Source organism: Amblyraja radiata, chromosome 13 (genome assembly GCF_010909765.2).
Source record: "Amblyraja radiata isolate CabotCenter1 chromosome 13, sAmbRad1.1.pri, whole genome shotgun sequence".
NCBI lineage: Eukaryota > Metazoa > Chordata > Chondrichthyes > Rajiformes > Rajidae > Amblyraja > Amblyraja radiata.
In genome coordinates this window covers 55,281,493-55,304,500 of record NC_045968.1, presented here as the reverse complement: position 1 = coordinate 55,304,500, position 23,008 = coordinate 55,281,493, and the positions used below count along the sequence as shown (strand labels likewise).

The 23,008-nt window shown below is 41.7% G+C and overlaps 1 protein-coding gene across 5 annotated transcripts in view; it reads left to right on the top strand.

The window, feature by feature from the left end:
- Positions 1–23,008, top strand: part of rubcn (rubicon autophagy regulator) — a 75,485-nt gene that overhangs the window by 17,291 nt on the left and 35,186 nt on the right. For all 5 annotated transcript variants that reach the window (XM_033032099.1, XM_033032100.1, XM_033032098.1 and 2 more), the window contains exons 4-7: positions 12,524–12,668; positions 13,783–13,889; positions 18,793–18,949; positions 22,404–22,934. In XM_033032099.1, the coding sequence (XP_032887990.1) occupies positions 12,524–12,668; positions 13,783–13,889; positions 18,793–18,949; positions 22,404–22,934 (940 nt within the window). The remainder of the gene's footprint in view (positions 1–12,523; positions 12,669–13,782; positions 13,890–18,792; positions 18,950–22,403; positions 22,935–23,008) is intronic.

The window sequence follows — 23,008 nt, the reverse complement described above, 5'->3', positions numbered from 1 at the left end:
TGAAATATCATGATTAATGTTCATGTTTGGGTGCATTAATTTGTTTTTGGTAAGTTTGCATTCCGATTTTTCTCCTAGTTTCTATTATTGATCTCTGAGCTAACAGAGGGTAATGTCCTGCAAAATTAAAGACTCTGCTTCTTTTAAATGTAATATGATGTTGAGATACGCGAGTTCTCTAGTATTGCATGTTCATTGAGTGATTTAAAAAAAAAAATCTAAAACATATCCGAGATTGAAGGAAACATTATAGGTAACTTGTAAAATAAAGCACTTCGTATTTCGCTTGGGTAGTTTACACCCCAGATGTATGAACGTTGACTTCTCCAATTTCAGATAGCTCTTGCTTTCTCTCTCCCCTCCCCCTTCCCAGTTCCCCTACTAGTCCCACTGTCTCTGCCTACTTTCTATCTTTGTCCTGCCCCCTCCCCGACAGCAGTCTGAAGAAGGGTCTTGACCCGAAACGTCACCCATTCTTTCTCTCCATAGATGCTGCCTCACCTGCTGAGTTACTCCAGCATTTTGTGTCTACCTGTAAAATAATGATCTTGATAAAAGTTGAGGGAGACAGTGAGCAGAAAATTATATCCAAACTAGAAGCTAAAGCTGCTGGTAGGTCAAGCAACATCCATGGAGAGAGAAACAGAAGCAACATTTTTGCTCAGTGACCTTGGGTCAGAACTGGAAAAGTAATTACAAAATAAATGTATAAAGGAACTGCAGATGCTGATTTACACCGAAGATTGACTCAAAATGCTGCAGTAATTCAGCAGGACAGGCAGCATCTCAGTCCGATGAAGGGTCTTGACCCGAAACGTCACCCATTCCTTTTCTCCAGAGATGCTGCCTGATCCGCTGAGTTACTCCAGCATTTTATATCTATCTTTGAGAATATAAAGTAATGGTTACATTGACATGTTGGGGCTGCTCCATTGCAGGCGTTCCCACTTCTCCACCTCTTCCTTTTCTTCCTGTATACAATTTAAAATACCCATTGGTTCTCACATTTCCATTTCTTATGAAGAATCATTGAACTAAAGTGTGTTCCTACCCCCATGAAGAACATGTAACATACAACAGTACCCCACAGGAACAGACTCTTTGCCCATAATATTTGTGCCGGACATAATGTTAAACTAATTTCCTCTGCTTAACCTTCCTCCATTTCCTTCATATTCATGTGCCTATCTAAAAGTCTTTTAAACATTATACCTTCTTCCACTGGCTTCCCTGGTAGTTTGCTCCAGGCTCCAACCACTCTATGCTTAATAAAACAAGATGAGACTGGTTTGAACAAGCGGTGCATTAGTAAAGCCCGCATCGATCTTGCTATCCTCTTGATGCCGACTGAGTTCTCCCAACATTTCTGTTTTTTATCCAAAACGGTCCATATTATTTGCTTTATGTATTTGTTATCCATCTCGTTTCCCGGTTTCTTTTTCTTTTTGACCATTCGTAATCCTCTTGACCCGTCTAATTATTCTCAAATGCAGAATAACTTTCTTCTAAAGGACCCCTACATAATGGATTTTGGTTACAACAGACAGACCTGTCGCCGCCAGCCCAGCTCGAAAGGTGTACCAGCAAGCCCTTCTTCACCCACCGTATGGTCACGTTGTTGTGGCTCACGTTGTAGCCCCTGGCCACAGTGCTTTCTTTGGGTTGCTGCCACTGATAAAAAGCTCTCTGTCACCGTGGGGCTCCCTCCTCTCTTACCAGCTGCCGATTCCTCCTGTTTGCCATTGCTTTGCCCACACGGCCTCCTCCCTCCGCTGTTGACGCTGCCACTTTCTTTCATTGCTCTGTCAGGGGCTACAACTTGAGCTGTAACAACCGCCATGTCAATTGACAAAGAATGCTCGTTGGTGCAGACCAGCGGCATCGGTGCCCAATTTTAAGGTGAAACAAAGTGCTGGAATAAATTAGCCGACTGAATCAAACTGAAGAAAGATCTTGCCGGCACCTATCGACCAGAGATGTTGCCTGATCCACTGAGTTACTCCAGCACTTTATTTCCGTTTGTGTATCAACCATCACCTGCAGTTCCTTGTTTCAACTACATACAATGATAATACCTGACTTGGTTATAGTGGACAATCGGCAATAACGGACACCATTGCCCCCTTTTGGTCCATTATATCGGGGGTTTACTTTATATAGACTTCCTTATTAGATTCAAGTCAAGTAAAGTCAAGGTTTATTTGTCACATACACATACAAAATGTGCAGTGAAATGAAAGTGACAATGCCTGCAGATTGTGCAAAAAACTACAGAACAGAATAGAACAGAATCCGTATTTACATATTAGAATAAAACCCCAGCAATTTAAAAAAGACACAGCACAACAGTAAATTGGTACAGTAAATTAGTCCCTGGTGAGATAAGAGTTTACAGTACTAATGGCCTGTGGGAAGAAACTCCGTCTCATCCTCTCTGTTTTCACAGCATGACAGCGGAGGCGTTTGCCTGACTGTAGCAGCTGGAACAGTCTGTTGCTGGGGTAGTAGGGGTCCTTCATTATGTTGCTGGCTCTGGATCTGCACCTTCTGGTGTATAGTTCCTGCAGGGGGGCGAGTGTATTTCCCATAGTGCGTTCTGCTGAACGCACTACTCTCTGCAGAGCCTTCTTGTCCTGGGCAGAGCAGTTCCCAATCCAGATTGTGATGTTGCCGAACAAGATGCTCCTGAGTAGAAGCACTGAAGGATCCTCAGAGAGACTCTGAATTTCCTCAGCTGCATGAGGTGGTAAAGGCGCTGCCTTGCCTTACTCACCAGTGCGGCAGCGTATGATGTCCATGTCAGATCCTCTGTGATGTGGACTCCCAGGTATTTAAAGCAGCTCACCCTGTCCACAGTAGCCCCACTCATCTCCAGTGGCGTATACGTCCTCGGATGTTGTGCCCTTCTAAAGTCCACAATCAGCGTCTTAGTTTTTATTACATTCAAGAGGAGGCTGTTGTCCTGACACCAGAGTGCCAGATCAGCCACCTCCTCCCGGTAGGCCTTCTCATTGTTATCGGAGATCAGGCCCACCACCACAGTGTCATCAGCAAACTTGATTATGGAGTTGGAGCTGAACCTGGCCACACAGTCATGTGTGTACAGGGAGTACAGTAGGAGGCTGAGGACGCAACCCTGGGGGGATCCTGTGTTCAGGGTGAGGGTGTTCGATTTATTTCTTCCCATCTTGACTACCTGGGGCCTGGCGGTGAGAAAGTCCAGGACCCAGGCACACAGGGGAGTGTTAAGCCCCAGTTCCAGCAGCTTCTCAGCAAGTCTGGTGGGGACTATCGTATTGAAGGCTGAGATGAAGTCAATGAACAGCAACAGCATAGCCCCCCTTCTGGCTGTCAAGGTGAGAGAGAGCGGTGTGCAGAACCTGAGAGACCACATCGCCCGTGGATCTGTTCGGACGGTATGCGAACTGTAGCGGGTCCATGTTGCGAGGGAGGAAGGCGCAGATGTGGTTCTTGATCAGCCTCTCGAAGCATTTCATGACTACCGAGGTGAGGGCCACTGGTCGGTAGTCATTCAAACAAGCTGGACCTTCTCACATCATGCTCGGACAACGAGTATGTGTGCACATCCCCAGCGGAGGACCTCGCTCCAGCCTCCCTAGCCAGCACGCTGGCGGTGTTGTCGTTAGCTGGCAAGCTAGGGGTGATGTTGTCCGTCTCGAATCTGTTTTAGAATAACACGCTGCCTAATTACTACTGAAGTGTAATATACCTGCTTCTATTTTCGGAATAAAGCGCTCAAATTTGGCCGTGTAGTCGCATGAGGTGCTTGGCATATGTTTGATTTGCGTACTGTTTGATTTACACACTGGTTTTACAGCACGTAGCTTGTGTGTAAAACTTAGGATATGCTGTTTGAGGTGGGCTTCCAACTATCTCATGACACGTCTTCAACATGCAACGTAAATTCTGCTACACATTCCATATATGCTGTCTTGATGTGTAGAATTATTTAAAAGTACTTTTGGCGGAACACCATCTGTGAATGAGTATGTGCAGGAAGGAACTGCAAGATGCTGGTTTAAACCGAAGATAGACACAAAATGCTGGAGTAACTCGGGCAACATCTCTGGAGAGAAGGAATGGGTGACGTTTCGGGTCGAGACCCTTCTTCAGACAAGTCCGAACTGGGAGGTCTGGAACCGGAGTTGAAATCCCCGAGGTAGAGGATGGAGGCACGGGTAAGCACCGAGAAAACACACGTGGCTGTGGTAGGGAGTCTGGGTTCGACCATGGTCGTAGAGCTGGAGAGCCGGAGGAATCACAGAGGAGAAGCAGCAGGAGAGGATGTTGCAGAACTCTCGTTGGAGAGAGGAGGCGAATTTCTTCAGACCTTGAAGAGATGTTGCAGTGGTGCAGACGATATGTGTAGGAAGGAACTGCTGATGCTGGTTTAAACCGATGATAGACACAAAATACTGGAGTAACTCAGTGGGACAGGCAGCATCTCTGGAGAGAAAGAATCGGTGATGTTTCGGGTCGAGACCCTTCTTCAGACGAGTCTCGACCTGAAACGTCACCTATTGCTCCTCTCCAGAGATGCCTGTCCCGCTGAGTTACTCCAGCATTTTGTGTTAATAATGAGTATATTATGTTCCAGGTTACTTATTTCCTTCATATATAAAGTTGCTTTTTACGTTGTTTTGCAAGCAGCACTCTCATGATAGCAGGTACTTGTGATAAATTTTGACTACTTAGTCAATGATGACGTGAATTTTTGAAGGTTTGTTGCAAATGCCAGACCACTCATATTTATAATGGAAATTCATTTGTAACTTAAATTGAGGAGCCAGAGTGCAGAAAATATTCCTATCTGCTGTTAAACTCTAATGTGGAAGATGACAATGCAACATGGTTTTATTGTTGTTGCTGATAATTAGGATACATGTAATCAGTGAGAGCAAATCTATTCTGATCTATGAAATGTTAAGTATCATTTTTTCAATATTTAAGGAACTTTTAAAGAAAAGATGTTAAGATTTTTGTGACCAAAACCAAATAGGAATTGAAACCTGAAATAAAGCCTAAAGTTTTACTGCATTGCTTTATTCTTGTAAATTATTTGGGAAGTGAAACTAGTATAGGTTTAATTTAGATGTGATATTTAAGAATACTGTTTAACAGGCACAGTGGTGCAACAAGTAGAGCCACTGTCTCGCAGGTTCAGTGACCTGGTTCAATTCAATTCAAACATCTGGTGCTATTTATACAGAATTTGCATGTTCTTCTTGCGACTGCGTTTTTCCTTTGGTTTGCTCCACTTTCCTCCCACATTGCAAGGGTGTGTTGTTGGTAGGTTTATTGACAACTGTAAATTGCCTGTGGGTGATGGCATCTGGGGCAGATGATAAGGATGTGTGAGGATGGGTTACAAGGAAAATTAGTGGAACGATGACATTGTGTACAGAGTTAGCATTGATACAATGGATTGAACTTAACTAATGGAAATATGGAGCACACTCTAATGCAACATTAACCCCTTTAAAGTTAAAACGGGTACTAGATTTGCATTTAACAAAGGAATCAATGGCAACATAGTGGAACAATAATGGATGTTTTCTGAAGTATTGGAGAAGCATGGACTGATTTCTCTCCTGTGCTATTGATCATTTCTTTTTAAACTAAACTAAATAAAGCAATTAGTACTTGGAAATCAAGGGGAATTCTTTTTGAAAGTGGTTATAAAACCACTGTTTAGGCAGAGGGAAGTTGGAAAATTATTCATCTAACTGGTATATAAGAAAATATTTAATTGATTTAATATTCATCTCCAATCCTTGTTGCTTTTCTTAGTTTTGATCTTTACCATTAGCACTTCATTTGACAATATATAGTGAAGATAATTTTTAAAAAAAAATAATATTTTAGGTTTAAGTTCCAGTGATAGGTTGTGGCAAAACTGAAACGCCAAACTCTCTGTTAATTTCACCTACGAGCGTTAAAAAACGGACTTACTCGGAAGACTGGAGATAAAATCTGGAACAAGGCAAGATGTGTCAGTGTAGAAATAGTAAAATCTACAAAAAAGGGAAAAAAGGAAGAGGATTTAAGGCCAGTAAGCATGATGGCGAAGATAAATATTGGGTCATGCCGTAACCAGTTGGTTGTCCCGATTACTTGCTCCTCGCGTTTTGTGGGTTCTTGAGCAATATTATAAAATGTATTTGAGCTACCTGCAAGCCCACTCCGTGGTCACTTTTTGGTGACACTGACTTCAATGATGAATGCATGGAAAATGTTTTATTACCATGCTGTGGCACGATATCGCTTCCTTTTACTATTTATGAAGGCTTTGATTTCAATATTTAGCAGTATCCTTGCTGTTTTGCAAACAGTTCTCCCATTCTAATCTTTTGGTTGTTTTTCAAAATTGCTTGGTTATGCTGCAACAGACCATGCCAGCTCACCATCTGTTCTCACCTTTCATACCTGCAGTTTTCCCTTATTCATTGGAACACAGGAGGCTGAGGGGTGGTCTTATAGAGGTGCATAAAATCATGAGGGGAACAGATCGGGTGAATATGCAATCTTATTTCCAAAGTAGGGGAATCAAGAACTAAATGGCTTGGGTTTAAGGTGAGCCCTTGAAAGATTTAATAGGAACACGAGGGAAAAATATTTCTGAGGGTGTTAGGTATATGGAACGAGCTGCAGGGAAAGTAGTTGATGCAGGTATAATAACAACATTTAAAAGACATTTGGACAGATACATGGATATGAAAGGTTTAGAGGGATATCGGCCAAACATAGGGAAATAGAACTAGCTTAGAGGGGGTATTTTGATTGTATTGGACAAATTGGGCTAAATGGCCTGTTTGTTTGCTGTATGACTCTGATGTCTTTCACTCGTTTTCAATGCTGACAAGAGCATGGTTAAGCACTTCTTAACAGGTGTTCTCTTCCAGATGTGTTGAGTGTAAGCACGCAACAGTTTTCCCTTGGTGCCACCACTCTTCTGGACTCTGCATAGCAATACTTCAGAAACACTGGGTTTGTCTTAAAGATGGAAGCAGGGGACGATTGTGTGGGAGTTCCTGATGCTTTTCAGGTCATCCTGTTTCATTTATATGCAATTGATGCAACAATGTATCTTGTGAAGATTCTACATAAGTGTTTTTGAAATAGCAGATCCGTATGCATAATCACACACAATTTAGTGTTCCTACTGCGTGTGTACATACTTAAGTAAAAACAGAAAATGCTGGAAAACTGAGCAGGTCAGGTCGATGTGGAAAGAGAAACGGTTAACATTTCAGGTCAAACGTTAACTCCTGAGTTATTCTCGCATTTATCAGATTTTCAACATCTGCAGGTTTTGTTAATTATCATACATCTCGCTGTCTGGATGATGACCTCTGCTTCTGACAGTCTTTCAAGCTCTGCTTTCAACTACTGGAACACGAGACTGTACCACTGGATGCAAACTCTTTTCTAAGTGCAGACATATTTTGCCTCTACCTATGCAGTTTCTTCAAATCTTTTTCAAAATGTATTATGTATTTAGATGAAATATAATTGAGAAGGATGTCATAACTCATCAGTGCCAAAAGTTGCGCATTAATTAATTAAACTAATTAGAAAATGAGATCGGGAAAGTAGGCGCCATCTAGTGGCTAATGCCCATATTACACCATGGGCATCCTATTTCCGTGTTGCAGTCCATTTAAACCACATATTATTATATGGGACTGGGGCAGTTCCAGGCTGGGGGACAGTCCTGCAAGGCATCTTCCAGTCGCTTTAATAGGAAATTTAATGAGACTGCAGCAGAGGTCCCAGGTTTTAAGGGCTCATGAACCTGCCTAATTAAAGGGTGTGGACAAATCCTCTGGGTTCCCCCGTTTACTGAACCCCACTGACTGCCATAGTGGGGAGAGTGGGGGTAACGGCCATAGTGGGACCGGGGCAGTGCCAGGCTGGGTGACAGACCTATAAGAGACCTGTCTTATTTCTGATGTAAATGTTACATCCTGACCAAGAATTGAATGCTCTGATGTTTAATCGATTATTCATTTTAAGCTACAATGAGCCTATATTTATGTTAGAGAACTCCCGATAGTGCCTTTGCAAATGAGGGCTATTACCTTTAACCTAAAATAACCCTAAAAGTGTTGCATTGTTTGAGTGTCTGTAGTTTGTGTGTGTGTGTCTGTGTATACCTGTCAAACGTGTTTCTGAATGTGTGGATGTAAGTGTGTATGTATGTGTGTGTGGTTGGATGTGTGTGTGGATGGATGTGTGTGTGTGCATGGATGTGTACATGTATGTCTGCGTGCGGGTGGATGTGTGTGTGTGCAGATGTATGTGTGCATGTATGTGTGAGTGTGCGCGCATGCATGGAAGTGTGCCTACGGATGGATGTGTGTGTGGATGGGTGGGGGGACTGTCGCACTGTCATTCACCAGCACGCCATTATCATAAGTAATTCACTCATTGTTTAAATAATTTGACCAAATAAACAGTGAAACGATCGACATTAAAATAAAACTTTATATAATCATTTATTTCCCCAATTTATTTGTTTACATTACATCTGATCTTCATCTGAATATTCTTCATCAGATTCCAAGTCTTTTGATAAGTTTTGATAAATCCATTGATAAGTTAGTTCAAGTTCAAGTGGAGGGTCAGGCAGAGGCTACAAAAAAAACATCTTAGTCATTAAGTATGCATGCAATTCATAAAATTTCAACCTCTTCTTAATGTTAATGGGAATAACACTGTTACTACCATAGATAAATTAGTTCAAGTTCACATACACCAATTCATTACTACATAAACATCAGCCATCTCTGACCATTTCTCACTACAATGGAAGCCTATAAAGTGCAATCAATATTCCTCTGTTTTTCTCCCGTGGTCGGGGCCCGGAAACGGCCGCTACGGAGGGCATTATGTACAGCCGTCCACCCCCCCCCCCCCCCACCCGCAGAGATGATACAAACACGATCCGCGTTCGCGAATTGGCCGCTTCTTAATTGAGACCGTGGCTTCACTATGTTAAGTACATATGCTCCGCGGTCGGAACACTTTTTCCCGGTAAGTTATCGCAGGCAGTTCCGAGAATAGATGATAAAGAAAACTTATTAGACTTCAACAAGCTGGTATTAGTGAATATTTTTAAACTACTTTGTTATGGATACACATAGTTTAGGCCCTCAACTTCATGAGTGAATGTGAGTGAGTGAATGTGAGTAAGTATACAGCCTCCAAATCTCAATTTTTTCATATTATAAAAGGGTGCAATTAAATTAATTAAAGTCCATACAGATACATTTTCATAAATTCAGACTTTAGATCTTACCTTTCAATTCCAGTTGATTCCTGGCTGTCCTCTTTGTGTTGCAGCACCTCAGCAGGGACTTTGCTTTCAAGGCTTTGTTCCACTTCTATCCACTTAGCTGCACATTCTTCAGACTTCTTAATGCTTTTCTCACTAAATTCAATTACCCTGCTGCAAGTTTCCACGACATGCATTCCACAGAACAACAAAGAACCTTCATTGGAATCTCCAGTAAAACTGGCATCAGTAGAAGCATTCTCAGCCATGTTGTGTGCTCCCTGCCTAGCTAGCCTGAAACAAAGCGTGTGATTGGCCAACTGGCGTCCGACTCAATGTCAAACTTGTTTTGATTGGACTAAAAATACCCGAACATTTTCCGTTTTTTCTCTAATATTAATTTAATAAAAATGTGCAAGTTTTGTTCTTGACGAGTTTCCGGGATGATTTATATAATATTTTTACACAATATGTGAAAATTTCATGTAGTTCCGTGAGTTGGGTCACAAAACAGCACAAAAAAGCTCCTCGGCCCACAGCCTACAAAGAGGAGGAAGCTTGAACTTTATTGCCATCCATCACAGTGAGGAATGTGAAATCCACTGTGGTGAATGTTTATGTTAACTTTTATGTGGTTGTGTGTCTTGTTGCTTTTCACTGAGTATGGCTGTATGGTAACTCAAATCACACTGTACCTTAACTGGTACGTGTGACAATAAACTGACCTTGAACTTTGAACTTGCATTTAAAAACATTTTTTTGCAAGCTTACTTGCAAATTCTTTTGGGATGATATCACATCTTGCATTAATGGCTTGATTGTATTTGTATTGTATACTTGACAATAATAAACCAATACTAATCTTCCTGGTTCCATGCCTCTTTGATTTCCATGGTAACAAAATTTGGTTTGTGTACTTGTCCTCTACCAATAATTTGTTCTGTTTCCTCTTTATGAGTTATATGTCATGACCTTGGTCTAATCATCGTCTGCCTCAAATTCTCACAGGAACTAGAGTTGGCTTGTGCAATATTGCATACTGGCTTTGCCCCTTTTATGAAGGGTATTCTATTTGCAACTGCACTTCCTCCGTCTTTACCGGTATGAAAAATGATTAATCTCTCTGCAGTGGTGACGTTCCTTCTCCTATTGTGCGGGAAGGAATTGCGATGCTGGTTTAACCGAAGATGGGCACACAATGCTGGAGTAACTCAGTGGGACAGGCAGCATCTCTTAATAGATGGAATGGGTGACGTTTCAGGTCAAGACCCTTCTTCAGACACTTCTGAAGAAGAGTCTTTACCCGAAAGGTCACACATTCCTTCTACCCAGAGATCCCACCTGTCCCGCTGAGTTACTCCAGCATTTTGTGTCTATCTTCCTTCTCCTATTGTCAGTCATGGTGTTTGTCAAGAGTGTTTTATTGTCATCAGATAGAACGATGCTCTTCCATAGGTACACAAAAATGCTGGAGAAACTCAGCGGGTGCAGCAGCATCTATGGAGCGAAGGAAATAGGTGACGTTTCGGGCCGAAACCCTTCTTCGGACTGATTGGGGGTGGGGGGGGAGAAGGAAGGAAAAAGGGAGGAGGAGGAGCCCGAGGGCGGGGGGATGGGAGGGGACAGCTTGAGGGTTAAGGAAGGGGAGGAGACAGCAAGGGCTAGCAAAATTGGGAGAATTCAATGTTCATGCCATCCGGACGCAACCTACCCAGGCGGAATATGAGGTGCTGTTCCTCCAATTTCCGGTGTTGCTCACTCTGGCAATGGAGGAGACCCAGGACAGAGAGGTCGGATTGGGAATGGGAGGGGGAGTTGAAGTGCTGAGCCACCGGGAGTTCAGGTAGGTTATTGCGGACTGAGCGGAGGTGTTTGGCGAAATGATCGCCCAACCTCCGCTTAGTCTCACCGATGTAAATCAGCTGACATCTAGAGCAGCGGATGCAGTAGATGAGGTTGGAGGAGATACAGGTGAACCTTTGTCGCACCTGGAACGACTGCTTGGGTCCTTGAATGGAGTCGAGGGGGGAGGTGAAGGGACAGGTGTTGCATTTCTTGCGGTTGCAACGGAAAGTGCCCGGGGAGGGGGTGGTATGGGAGGGAAGAGAAGAATTGACAAGGGAGTTGCGGAGGGAGCGGTCTTTGCGGAAGGCAGACATGGGGGGAGATGGGAAGATGTGGCGAGTGGTGGGGTCACGTTGGAGGTGGCGGAAATGGCGGAGGATTATTTGTTGTATTTGCCGGCTGGTGGGGTGAAAGGTGAGGAATAGGGGGACTTTGCCCTTGTTGCGAGTGCGGGGATGGGGAGAGAGAGCAGTGTTGCGGGGTATGGAAGAGACCCTGGTGCGAGCCTCATCTATGGTGGAGGAGGGGAATCCCCGTTCCCTGAAGAGCGAGGACATTTCCTATGCCCTGGTGTGGAACGTCTCATCCTGGGAACAGATGCGGCGTAGGCGGAGGAATTGGGAGTAGGGGATGGAGTCTTTACAGGGGGCAGGGTGGGAAGACGTGTAGTCCAGATAGCCATGTGAGTCAGTGGGTTTGTAGTGTATGTCGGTCAGAAGTCTGTCCCCTGCGATGGAGTCCATACTTCTATTTGTTGACGTGAACTTAATTATCTGATAAATGTCTCGTTTTTTGTTTTTGGCAAACAGGCCTGCAGAATTCAATATTTGGTCAGGTTTAAATCCATAATCTATTTGTGCTTTGCCATACTCCTCTTTCAGTGATTTTCAAAGGCAAGCAAGGTTCCAAGCAAGACTGCACAGTTAATAAATATGTCCAAATTGCTGTGAGAGAATGCTACACTATCATCAGCGGTGTGTTATTTGTTTTGATAACGTTTTTATGAAGTTCTGTGGGTTTCCTGTCATATTTTAAGGTGGTTTTCATCTATTTAGAAGCCTGCAATGTGATAGTCCATCTTAGCATCACACTTCTGGACCATGTTTATAAAAGTTTAACCATTACATTGCATTGCATCTTTACAAATAAGTGTCTTGAACATAGGAAATACTAAATGAGTCATTACCAATCTAGATTTGTTATTTAATTGAAGAAATTTGGTTTATGAATTCCTTAATTAAAAGAGAAAGGAAGATGGAGCAATTGGAGATTTAAGTACAGATTTTTCTTTTCTTTTCCAACCTAGCATTAAGATCTTCAATTTAAAGATGCATGATATGCAAGTTAGTTTATAATTTGTCTTTTTTTAACTCCCTTCAGTTGATGGATACTGACCAGTCTGTCTCGAAGAGTAATCTTCAGAAAGCACAATACTGGCTCCACCACAGCCTTCAGTTCCACTGTCTGTCATCACAGCTAAGACCTTTGCTCAGCAACTACAAGTATTCAAAGAAATTCTACAAAGGTACAACAGAAATGAATGTACTCAAAACCACGTTGTGTGAGATCGATTTGGTTGCCTCCATTATGAATAAAATGCTGAGCATGTAAAGTTGAACATTAAGAGTTTTTATTCTAAAGGTTTGGAATTCTTCTTTACTGACCCATTAATTCATTAAGTGCAGATAATTTACAATTAGGAAATAGTCATGAATGCTCAGTGGGGGGAGAGTCACAAACAAGTGGACATAACTACAAAATAGGGGACTTGTAATTTAAAATGGCAGCAGGTAGAAAGTTCTTCTCCAAGGTAGTGGATCTCTGAAATTGCCCGTGGTCAGGGGAAGTCAGATCATTAGCTGTATTTGAGGTACGGATAAATATTTGAAAGATCGTGGAATTGAGGGTTACGGGGAACTGGCACAGAGGAGGAGTTGAGGCCAGCATTGATCATATTGAATAGTGAAGCAAGCTTGAAGGGCTGAGTGATCTAATCCTGCTCCTACTTTCTTGTTTTCTTGCGTGCTAAGGACCAGGAAAATGTTTGCAGTTGGATTGTGGCAGGCACAAAATGCAGGCTTGGTAAACGGAATGCCTACAAGGGGTGATTTAAAAAAATATATAAATTTTGAGTTCATTGGATAAAAAAATCAAGCACCACATGTCTGAAAACATGTGGGGGGGGGGGGGGGGGGGTCGTCGAATGGGTGAACATTGAGCACTTAAGTGCAAATTAGGATAATATATCAAATAACAGATCAGGTTCTGCTTAGAGAATTGACATAAAGATAACATAAAATCTTTGTAAAGATAACTTAATAAAATTTGTTAGGTCTCCCACAGTGGATTGTAATTGTAATTTCAACAATGAACTTGGGCCATTAGCAAACATATAATTTATGAAGTGCAAAAATTGGCCTGGGTTTTAATGAATTGTGGACAATTCAAGAGTTGAAAAATCCCATGAATATCGGCACTACTTTTAAAGGGTTAACTTAAAATATTCGTATTCAAAATTGAGTGCTACAGCAGAAGGATCTGTTGTAATGGAATGCATTTTTTTGTACAGAATATTGTTAGTTGATGTAATTACTTTCTAAATATGTAAGTCATCATTGTTGGCTGTTTCTGTCTTGCAGACACTGCCTTTTTGTTGAGTGATCCCCATGTGACTGCAATGTTCCAGTGTCTGGAGGCTGTGGAACAGAATAATCCTAAAATATTAGCTCAGATTGACACGTCTGTGGTAAGTGAAACCTTTTATATAAAAAAAAAAAAAAAATCAATTAACACTGCATGCTATGACTATGTGGTAGAGGTTTCCAAAGTGTATAATTAGATACTTCTGAGAGAAAATAACTGAGAGCTGTTATATTTTGTGGGCACGAGGTTTCACTGGCAAGTTTTGAACATGGTGTTCATATTTAATTTCACTTGAGAAGGTGGGGGACAGCCATCTAAAACCTCTGAAGGATTGTGAGGCTGTCGTAGCTTTTCAGGTTGGTAGATTCAAAGATATGGAGCTCGGACCTGCGAGGGAGTTCAGATGTGAACATTGCAAGGACGTCAAGTAGGATGTGTATAGCTAAAGACAGGATTGTTGTTTTTTTAAAAAAGTTTTGTGCTTTATTCTTTGTTGGACATTAGAATTTCGACGCCTAATTGTACCCTTTTTTGAGAAGTTTCGGCATGTTTAGAGAGAACTGTTTTTCTAATGTTACCCTTAAGTGGATACGTGTTTGATCTTTACTTTTGGCTTCCCCGAGTAGCATGGCTTATTTATGTTGCTCAGCAAAGCAATAAGCCGCTGGACAGTTTCTGCAAGTTCACCCAAGCAAGTCAGTGTTGCACATTGCTATCTGAGCTGAATGCAACAAAGTTTGATTCAGCAGATTTTATTCCAGGATGCTTATTGACTGCTGCAACTACAAGAATTTGTGCAAGAAAAAAAAGACAGACTAAGTGGCAGTTTGGCAGCACCTAGTGGGAACTCCCTGTGCTTGGCTTACTTCCTAAATGTGCTTGCCGAAACACTGCTGATGATTTAAAAGCCTTATGATTGTGCCTTCTGCAAGATTATCCTAATTTATTTGTGGAGATACTTGGATTTCTTTAGCATTTTATACCACATGATAGTAATGGCAAACGTGGAATATTGGCCTGCACCCAAGAAATTCCTTCTTCTGAAAGCAAAATTTGTAAAAGAAAATGCTTTAAAATAAGAGTCGTGTTGTCAAGGTATCACGTGGCAGAGACAACACAGGGGAAGTGCTTGGTTCTGCCAAAAGTCTTGTTTGCGGTTAGACAAATGAATTGTACAAATTTCCACTGCACTGGAGATATATTCAAAACAGCTCATGGAGATACAACACTACAGATGGCCACCATGGTAGATGGCCAAGTTTAAGTGCTTCATTTGATAATATGTTATTATTGCAACAGTTTTTATTTTTTCTTACTCTTGTATTCAACCATTTAAAAATATAAACCTTAATTTCCTTCAGAAAATGGAAAAATCCTTGGCTATACCTTATCTAGAGCCCTTTAGGGAACTTGCCACATCACATTTCAGGAACGATGTCTTGGAATGGGTGAAAGTGGAGGTTAAAGCGGCCTTTTCACGGGGCGACTTGACGCAAGAGTTAACCGGAGTTTAACATCGTGGGAACCTCGTGCGATAACAGTACGGCATTCGTGGACCACCGTGGACCACCGTAGCGCTAACGGCAGGTCATCGTGTAACTTGGTCACTCGGGAGAAAATTCAAGAAAGTTTGAATTTCTCCAAGAGTGACTTGTACACTTGTGGTTGAGTATTGCAACATTATATGAACGTAGTGGCCAGTGCGATATCCGTAATAACTCTTGCGGGTACCGTGGGAACTCCTGCGAACGCTGGACAGAGGGGACAGAAGGTGATTAAAAATTATCTTCTGTGGGATTGAATTTAAAAAATAAATAAAAATAAAGATTTACATCCGCATATGGACATCAACTTATTCATGAGTTATGTTAATGAGATTCAAGAAAATAACTATAATCTTTAAAAGGGACTTTAAAAGGGACTTTACTGAAAGGTTACGCATTTTTATGGTCCGTGAGAAATTTTTCACATGTACTTCTTTGAGAGATACAGGTCGGAGTCCTCGGGTCCAGGGGTCCGGAACGCTACCAATCAATGTTGTGCAGAGACCCGTGTAAGGAGTGAACTGCACATGCTGGTTTAAACCGAAGACAGACACAAAAAGCTGGAGTAACTCAGCGAGTCAAGCAGCATCTCTGGAGAAAAAAAGCTGATGTTTCGGGACGAGACACATCTTCAGACTCAATTCCGATTAGGCTGTCTGAAGAAGGGTTCCGGTGTTGGGGGAGTCCAGAACCAGGGTCCCAGTTTTACAGTCTACCGTGGGAACTCTTTAACTCAGTAAAGTAAAGTAGCATTTATTGTCATATCAGCGCACAGGCAGCAGTTGACTGTTGCTCTATTCAGTTTCCCAGGGGGTCGGGACGGGACTGGAGTTGGGAGAGAAAGGTGGGGGAGTCGAGGGAGAGGAGGGGGAGACAGATGGGGGTGTCTTCATTTACTGACGGCGGGTGTCTGTCACTGAAACAGGCAGGTGAAATTTCACATCCACATTGTGTGTGCCTCTCTCTCTCTCTCCCTCCCTCTTACACAGGCTGAGAGACTCTGCCTCTGTGAGTGTACGTCTCTTTCTCCCCCTCTCCCACACACAGTAAGACCGAGGTACTGTGCTCAGTCCATCTGTGTCTCCCACATACACAGTAAAATATGTCTCCAAATGAGCCAATTCAACCAAGGGAGGATATATATAGTGTGTGAAAAAAAAAGTTACATCATTTGTGTCACGTGTAGTTCACGATGTTCATTCAAGATTTAACGGGAAAGCTCGGGAAACGGACAAGTTCACTCGCACAAATAGCAGAAATGCCGAGTACCGTGGGAACTCTTTATCTACTGCCGTTATATCGTGCGAGACTCGTGCTGGACCACGACCTCTTCACTCTGGTGACATCTTGCGTCAACTCGCCCCGTGAAAAAGCCCCATTACAGGAATGAAGAAATTTTGTTATGAGAAGCTAGAAAAGACAGATGAGGTGGTATTTATTGGTGCAAAAAGTGTTAAAATATAATGGAAGCCATTGGTTGACAGAGGAAAAAAATGTTTCCTTTCACAAATGCAGCTAGCTCTGCTATAATACATGTTTCCATAATATAAATTATATATAGTGAATTGGAGAGTCAAAGTAGTCATAATGCAATTTCAACTGGGAGCTAGCCCAGCATTAATGACGCTCAGGCTGCCAGTTTTCATCCTGAGAGGGAAGAAATTATCAAGCAAAACAAAACTGTCTTGGAAAAAACAATGTTCTGAAGAAGGGTTTCGGCCCGAAACGTCGCCTATTTCCTTCGCTCCATAGATGCTGCTGCACCCGCTGAGTTTCCCCAGCAATTTTGTGTACCTTGGAAAAAACAATATTGTTTGTATATAACTTTCCTGGAGTAATTGGACATCATAGTCTCTTCAAACACAGCTGTCATTTTCACTGCTGGAGACTAATTAAGATTTTCTTTACAAATTAACAAGCAATCACTTCTATTGACTTCTATTACTTGTGCAACCATACTCCATTAAACAATGTTACATACAGTGGTTGGCATTTTTAGTAAGTAAATGCAGTAAGAAAATAAATGTAGTTATTAAAAGCACCTTTATTTTTGCAAATCCTACAAGAAAATAATTTTGTTTTTACAAGTCTGAAGCACTCTAGTTCCTAATCTTTTTTTCTCCATTGAATCAATTGTTTAACATTATTTACTATGATGAGGTTTATTAGGAACTTAACTGTCACATTATTGTACAACTGTCTGTAGGTCAGTGGGGCCAGAAGTCAAACTAAAAATCATTGGCAAAAGACTCATGTCTCACTTAGGCAACTTTTTAGGTGAGTGCAGGAGACTCTGCGCTCGCCACATGGTCGCCACATGTTCGCTGGTGGTCTCTGGTGAGTCTCCTTCATGGCCGCGAGGAGTTCCTGCATTCTGGGAACTAGTCACGGCCTCAGTATGGTTGCCGCAAAATTTTCAACATGTTGAAAATTTTTCTGTGACCAAAAATTGGTCGCCATGGAGAAAATCGATAATCCTGCAGTGGTAGGTGCAGTTGTAGTGGCGTCGCCATGTAGTTATGGGTAGTCATAGGTAGTTTTAATCGCTTTTGCTGACAGGTCATTTTCATTGGGGGAAAAAAAATGTAAGCTGGAGTTTTCAGAACCAAGGACAACCGACCAGTAATGTTAAATGTCCGCTCCCCCGCGTGTCCTGGTCCGTGTGTGTGTGTGTGTGTGTGTACAATTTTTTAACGATAATGAGAAATATACATGATGTGATTTAATTATCTTCTTTAATTAAGCCAGCAGAGGTACAGCAGGTTTGAGTAATCTCCACTTGAGTTGTTAGATTCTCTGACATAATTCTGAGAGAGAGCAGGATTTTTTCAAACATTTAAAAAAAAATCACAATACTTTGTTATCAAACAGGATGCACTTTCTCTCTCATTAAATTGATAACCCAATTTAATCATTGGTTCCATCTCTCCGGTGTCAAAGGGCCATGTTTTTATTATGGCTTGTTCCAAAATCCTCCTTGTACCTGAAGTTGGTCGTGTGGATTTCAAATCTTACAATGTTATAAATAGCAGAATCCAAGAGATACCAATTATGAATTAATGTGTACCAACAACATGGGCAGCGCAGTGACGTGGTGGTAGAGTTGCTGCCTTACAGCGCCATGGACCAGGGTTCGATCCAGACTATGGATGTGATCTTTACGGAGTTTGTACGTTCACCCTGTGACTGCATGGGTTTCCTCCAACACTCCAAAGACATGCAAGTTTGTAGGTTCATTGGCTTCTGTAAATTGTGAATTGTCCCTAGTGTGTAGGATAGTGCTAATGTCTGGGGCGATCATTGGTCAGGGGTTTTAGGAGGCTGGGGGCTGACGTTTTCCTCGCTGTAAAGTCTAAAGTAAAACAAATTGAGCTCATCAGTTTAGTTTTCTTTCAATTAAGGAAAGATAAAGATGAGCCATAAGTTGCATTATGTTTCTCATAATGTTTTTTTTAATTTTAGTTTGCAAGGAAGTTTGGTTCCCATTTACCAATGGTGAAAAGCCAAAGTTTGACTGCACTGCCTGGTATCAAGGGCACCTCCTTTGCAGAAGGATGTCAACGCAGACATGCAGACTCGTATACTACTCTCTTAGGTCATTCTACTTTCAACATTTCAGGCAAGTGAAAAATAATTAAAACTATATACAGTGCCCTCCATAATATTTGGGACGACAGATGGCACAATGGGCTAAGTGTTCGGCTGGCAACCGGAAGGTAGCCGGTTCGAATCCCGCTTGGAGTGCATACTGTCGTTGTGTCCTTGGGCAAGACACTTCACCCACCTTTGCCTGTGTGTGAATGTGTGTGAGTTATTGGTGGTGGTCGGAGGGGCCGTAGGCGCAGATTGGCAGCCACGCTTCCGTCAGTCTGCCCCAGGGCAGCTGTGGCTACAGAAGTAGCTTACCACCACCGAGTGTGACTGAGGAGTGAATGAATAATGCGATGTAAAGCGCCTTGAGTATTAGAAAGGCGCTATATAAATCCCATCCATTATTATTATTATTATTCCACGATTTGCAATTTGTAATAGAAAAAAATCACATGTGCACATTGTCAGATTTTAATAAATGCCATTTTTATACATTTTGGTTTCACCATGTAGAAATTACAGCTGTATTTATACATAGTTCGCCCCATTTCAGGGCACCATAATCTTTGTGGGACAGCAATGTCATGTAAATGAAAGTAGTCATGTTTAGTATTTTGTTGCATATGCTTTGCATGCAATAAATGCTTGAAGTTTGCGATTCATGGACATCACCAGTTGCTGGGTGTCTTCTCTGGTGATGCTTTGCCAGGCCTGTATTACAGCCATTGTTATCTTTTGCTCGTTTTGGAGGCCAGTACCCTTCAATTTTCTCTTCAGCATATAAAAGGCATGCTCAATTGGGTTCAGAGCGGGTGATTGACTTGGACACTCTAGAATTTACCATTTTTTTTAGGTTTGAAAAACTCCTTTGTTGTTTTAGCAATATGTTTGGGATCATTGTCTTGCTGTTGAATGAACTGCCGGCCAATGAGTTTTGAGGCATTTGTTTGAACTTGAGCAGATAGGATGTGTCTATACACTTCAGAATTCATTATGCTACTGATAAGGCTGAATTATGTTAAAAATATAAGAAAATATTAAATGGATTCCTGGGCCAGCTTACAACTTATATTTAGTCTCAAATCAGGCTTTTCTCCAGTAGATTAATACAGCAAAGCAAGTCTAGGCTTGCCTCAGGTTGCTGTGTATTGAGATAATGAATGACTATAACATTTGTCTACCATTTTACGAGAGAGGAAGCCAAGATTAATCCCAGTAAGGGGTATTGACAAATGGCCGATGCCTTTAATATGTAAGATATCTTGTACCAAATGTCCGAAGCCTTTGAAAAGTAAAGTCCTTGTACCATATGACAAGATGCCTTTGATGTGACGCATCCTGTAGTAACCTTTATTCTCTGTACCTCTGACCATGATTAATGTTTGTGGAATGTGCTAAGGTGACAAAAAAACACTATGTAATACCATGTAATTCTGTTGTTCAGAGAAGTGAACTGAGGACAGCCAAGTGTCTGTATTGCTCACTTGACTTGGGTTTTCCTTGCCACTTCCATCGGCCAAGAATAAGTAAAGTTTTGAACTGGTCTACTAACCGTATTGTGAGTTGTCTGTTTATTAAGAAGCTAACCTATTTGATTGTTATAAAAGTAACTTTTTCATTTGCGTAGTCGGCAGGACCATCAGCAGTTGTATCATCAATGAAGATAAGTGAGCCAGTACCTTCAGCAACCAAACATGCCCAGGCCATACCACCTTACCTGCGAAACACAGTGGGGTGTTATGCTTTGGTTCTTGGGCAGTTCCTTCTCTTCTCTATACTTTGCTCTTGCCATCACTCTGATATAAGTTAATCTTCGTTTCATCTGTCCACAAGACCTTTTTCAAGAACTGTGGTTGCTCGTTTAAGCACTTCTTGGCAAACTGTAACCTGGCCATCCTATTTTTGCGGCTAACCAGTGTTTTGCATCTTGCCGTGTAGCCTCTGTATTTCTGTTCATGAAGTCTTCTGCAGACAGTGGTCATTGGCAAATCCACACCTGACTCCTACAGAGTCTTTCTGATCTATTGGACAGGTGTTTGGGGATTTTTCCTTATTTTAGAGAAAGTTTTACTGTCATCAGCTGTGGAGGTCTTCCTTGGCCTGCTAGTCCCTTTGAGATTAATAAACTCACCAGTGCTCTCTTTCATCTTAATGATGTTCCAAACAGTTGATTTTGGTAAGCCTAAGGTTTGGCTGATGTCTCTAACAGTTTTATTCTTGCTTCTCGGTCTCATAATGACTTCATTGACTTTCATTGGCACAACTTTGGTCCTCATGTTGATAAACAGCAATAGAAGTTTCCAAAGGTTATGGAAAGGCTGGAGGAAAGACTTGGTGCTGAGAGCTCTCTTATACCTGCATTAAGGAGGCAACTAAACACACCTGAGAAATTACAAACGCCTGTGAAGCTGTATGTCCCAAACATTATGGTGCCCCAAAATGGAGGGACTATGTATAAACACAGCAGTAATTTCTACATGATGAAACCAAAATATTAAAATGGCCTTTAATAAAATCTGACAATGTGCACTTTAACCACATGTGATATTTTCTATTACAAATCTCAAATTGTGTAGTACAGAGGCAAATAAATAAATGATGGGTCTTTGGCAGGAATCAAGCTCTATCTTATTTCTACATTTAACAATTGTTGCAATATATTCATTAAGTATTCATAAACTGAAACAAAAATTTGAAACAATAGTCCTCGAAGCTGTTAACAAATAAATCATGCAAAACTCTCTCTATATTTGTGGAGATTGGCAAACGTATGTTTGCAAAATTAATTACCATACAGAAGAGAATGTACCCTGTTATTTCCCATGGTGCTTTTAAATTATATACCATATTTCCTGGCAATGAAGACGCACCCCCAATTTAAGTTGCTAAATTTAGAGAAAACGATGGAGGGACAGGATCAAGTGTTTGGTTTAGTCCAGGGGTCAGCAACAACGCCTGCGTGCCCCGGGACTGGCTTCAGTTCCCAGATCCCTCTCATCCCCGGGACTGGCTGTAGTTCCCAGATCCCTCGCATCCCCGGGACCGGCTGTAGCGCCCAGGTCGCCTGCGAGGCCGAGACCGGCTGTAGAGCCCAGGTCAGAGAGAGAGAGAGATCTCTTTTACATTTCTTTTGTTCATAATGCATGTACACCCCTACTCCACTCAGCTGGAGTGGAGAAACCAAATACATTTTAAATTACAGTTTAACAAATGCAATTTTTTTACATGCCATTATAAAATGCCACCATGACAATGCGCTCCTACAATAACAAAAAGGAACATCAAGCAGACAATAGCTTTATGAACAGTCATTTAATGCTCTTGTGTCCTGGTTTTTTATTTGACAGTCTCTATTGAGAAATACTGTTTACTTTATGATTGATCTCTGTTTGCTCTAGACAAAGCAATACACGAATTGGTCAATTATTTGATTTGCTGAAAATATAAGTGATCCTTGTCTTTTTCTTCCCTCATCGGCATAGGTGCTACATCGCAAAGTTTCATTAATATGAATAACACCCAGCAAGACATCAGAAAGAAGGTTAATTTGCCTTGCTTTGCAGATTCCACAGACAAAATGATGCAAGATGAAGGCTCTGGCATCCACCAGTTCAATATCATTCCCTCAGCGGAACCATTTTCCCCAGTCAGTGAGACAACAGTTAGTACCCCAGTTAGCCATGGTGAGGATTCATGGGGTGAAGTACAAGATGAAGGATCATGTGAAATGGACGATGGGCCAGAATATTTGGCTATTGGAAACCTGGGACACAGAGATCAAAGTTCAAGTCAGTGCAACAATAGCTCATCTTCCTATTCTGGAAGTTCACAGCAATTTGCTCCCACCGTAGGGCAAGTTCCTAAAGTTAACATTATCTGCAGTGCATCTCTACTGAGCATTCCAAGAAGTTCCAGCTTCTCTGAAATCAAGACTCTGGAACGAAAGGGAGGCTTCAAGAAAAGCCACATCAGATCCCGTTCTGATACTGGTATATCATCAACAAATCCACCAGGTACAGTGAGATTTATTTCAAGGATTTGCATGCATCAAGATTTACTTGCTGCAAGGTACATTAATAAGTGGAAT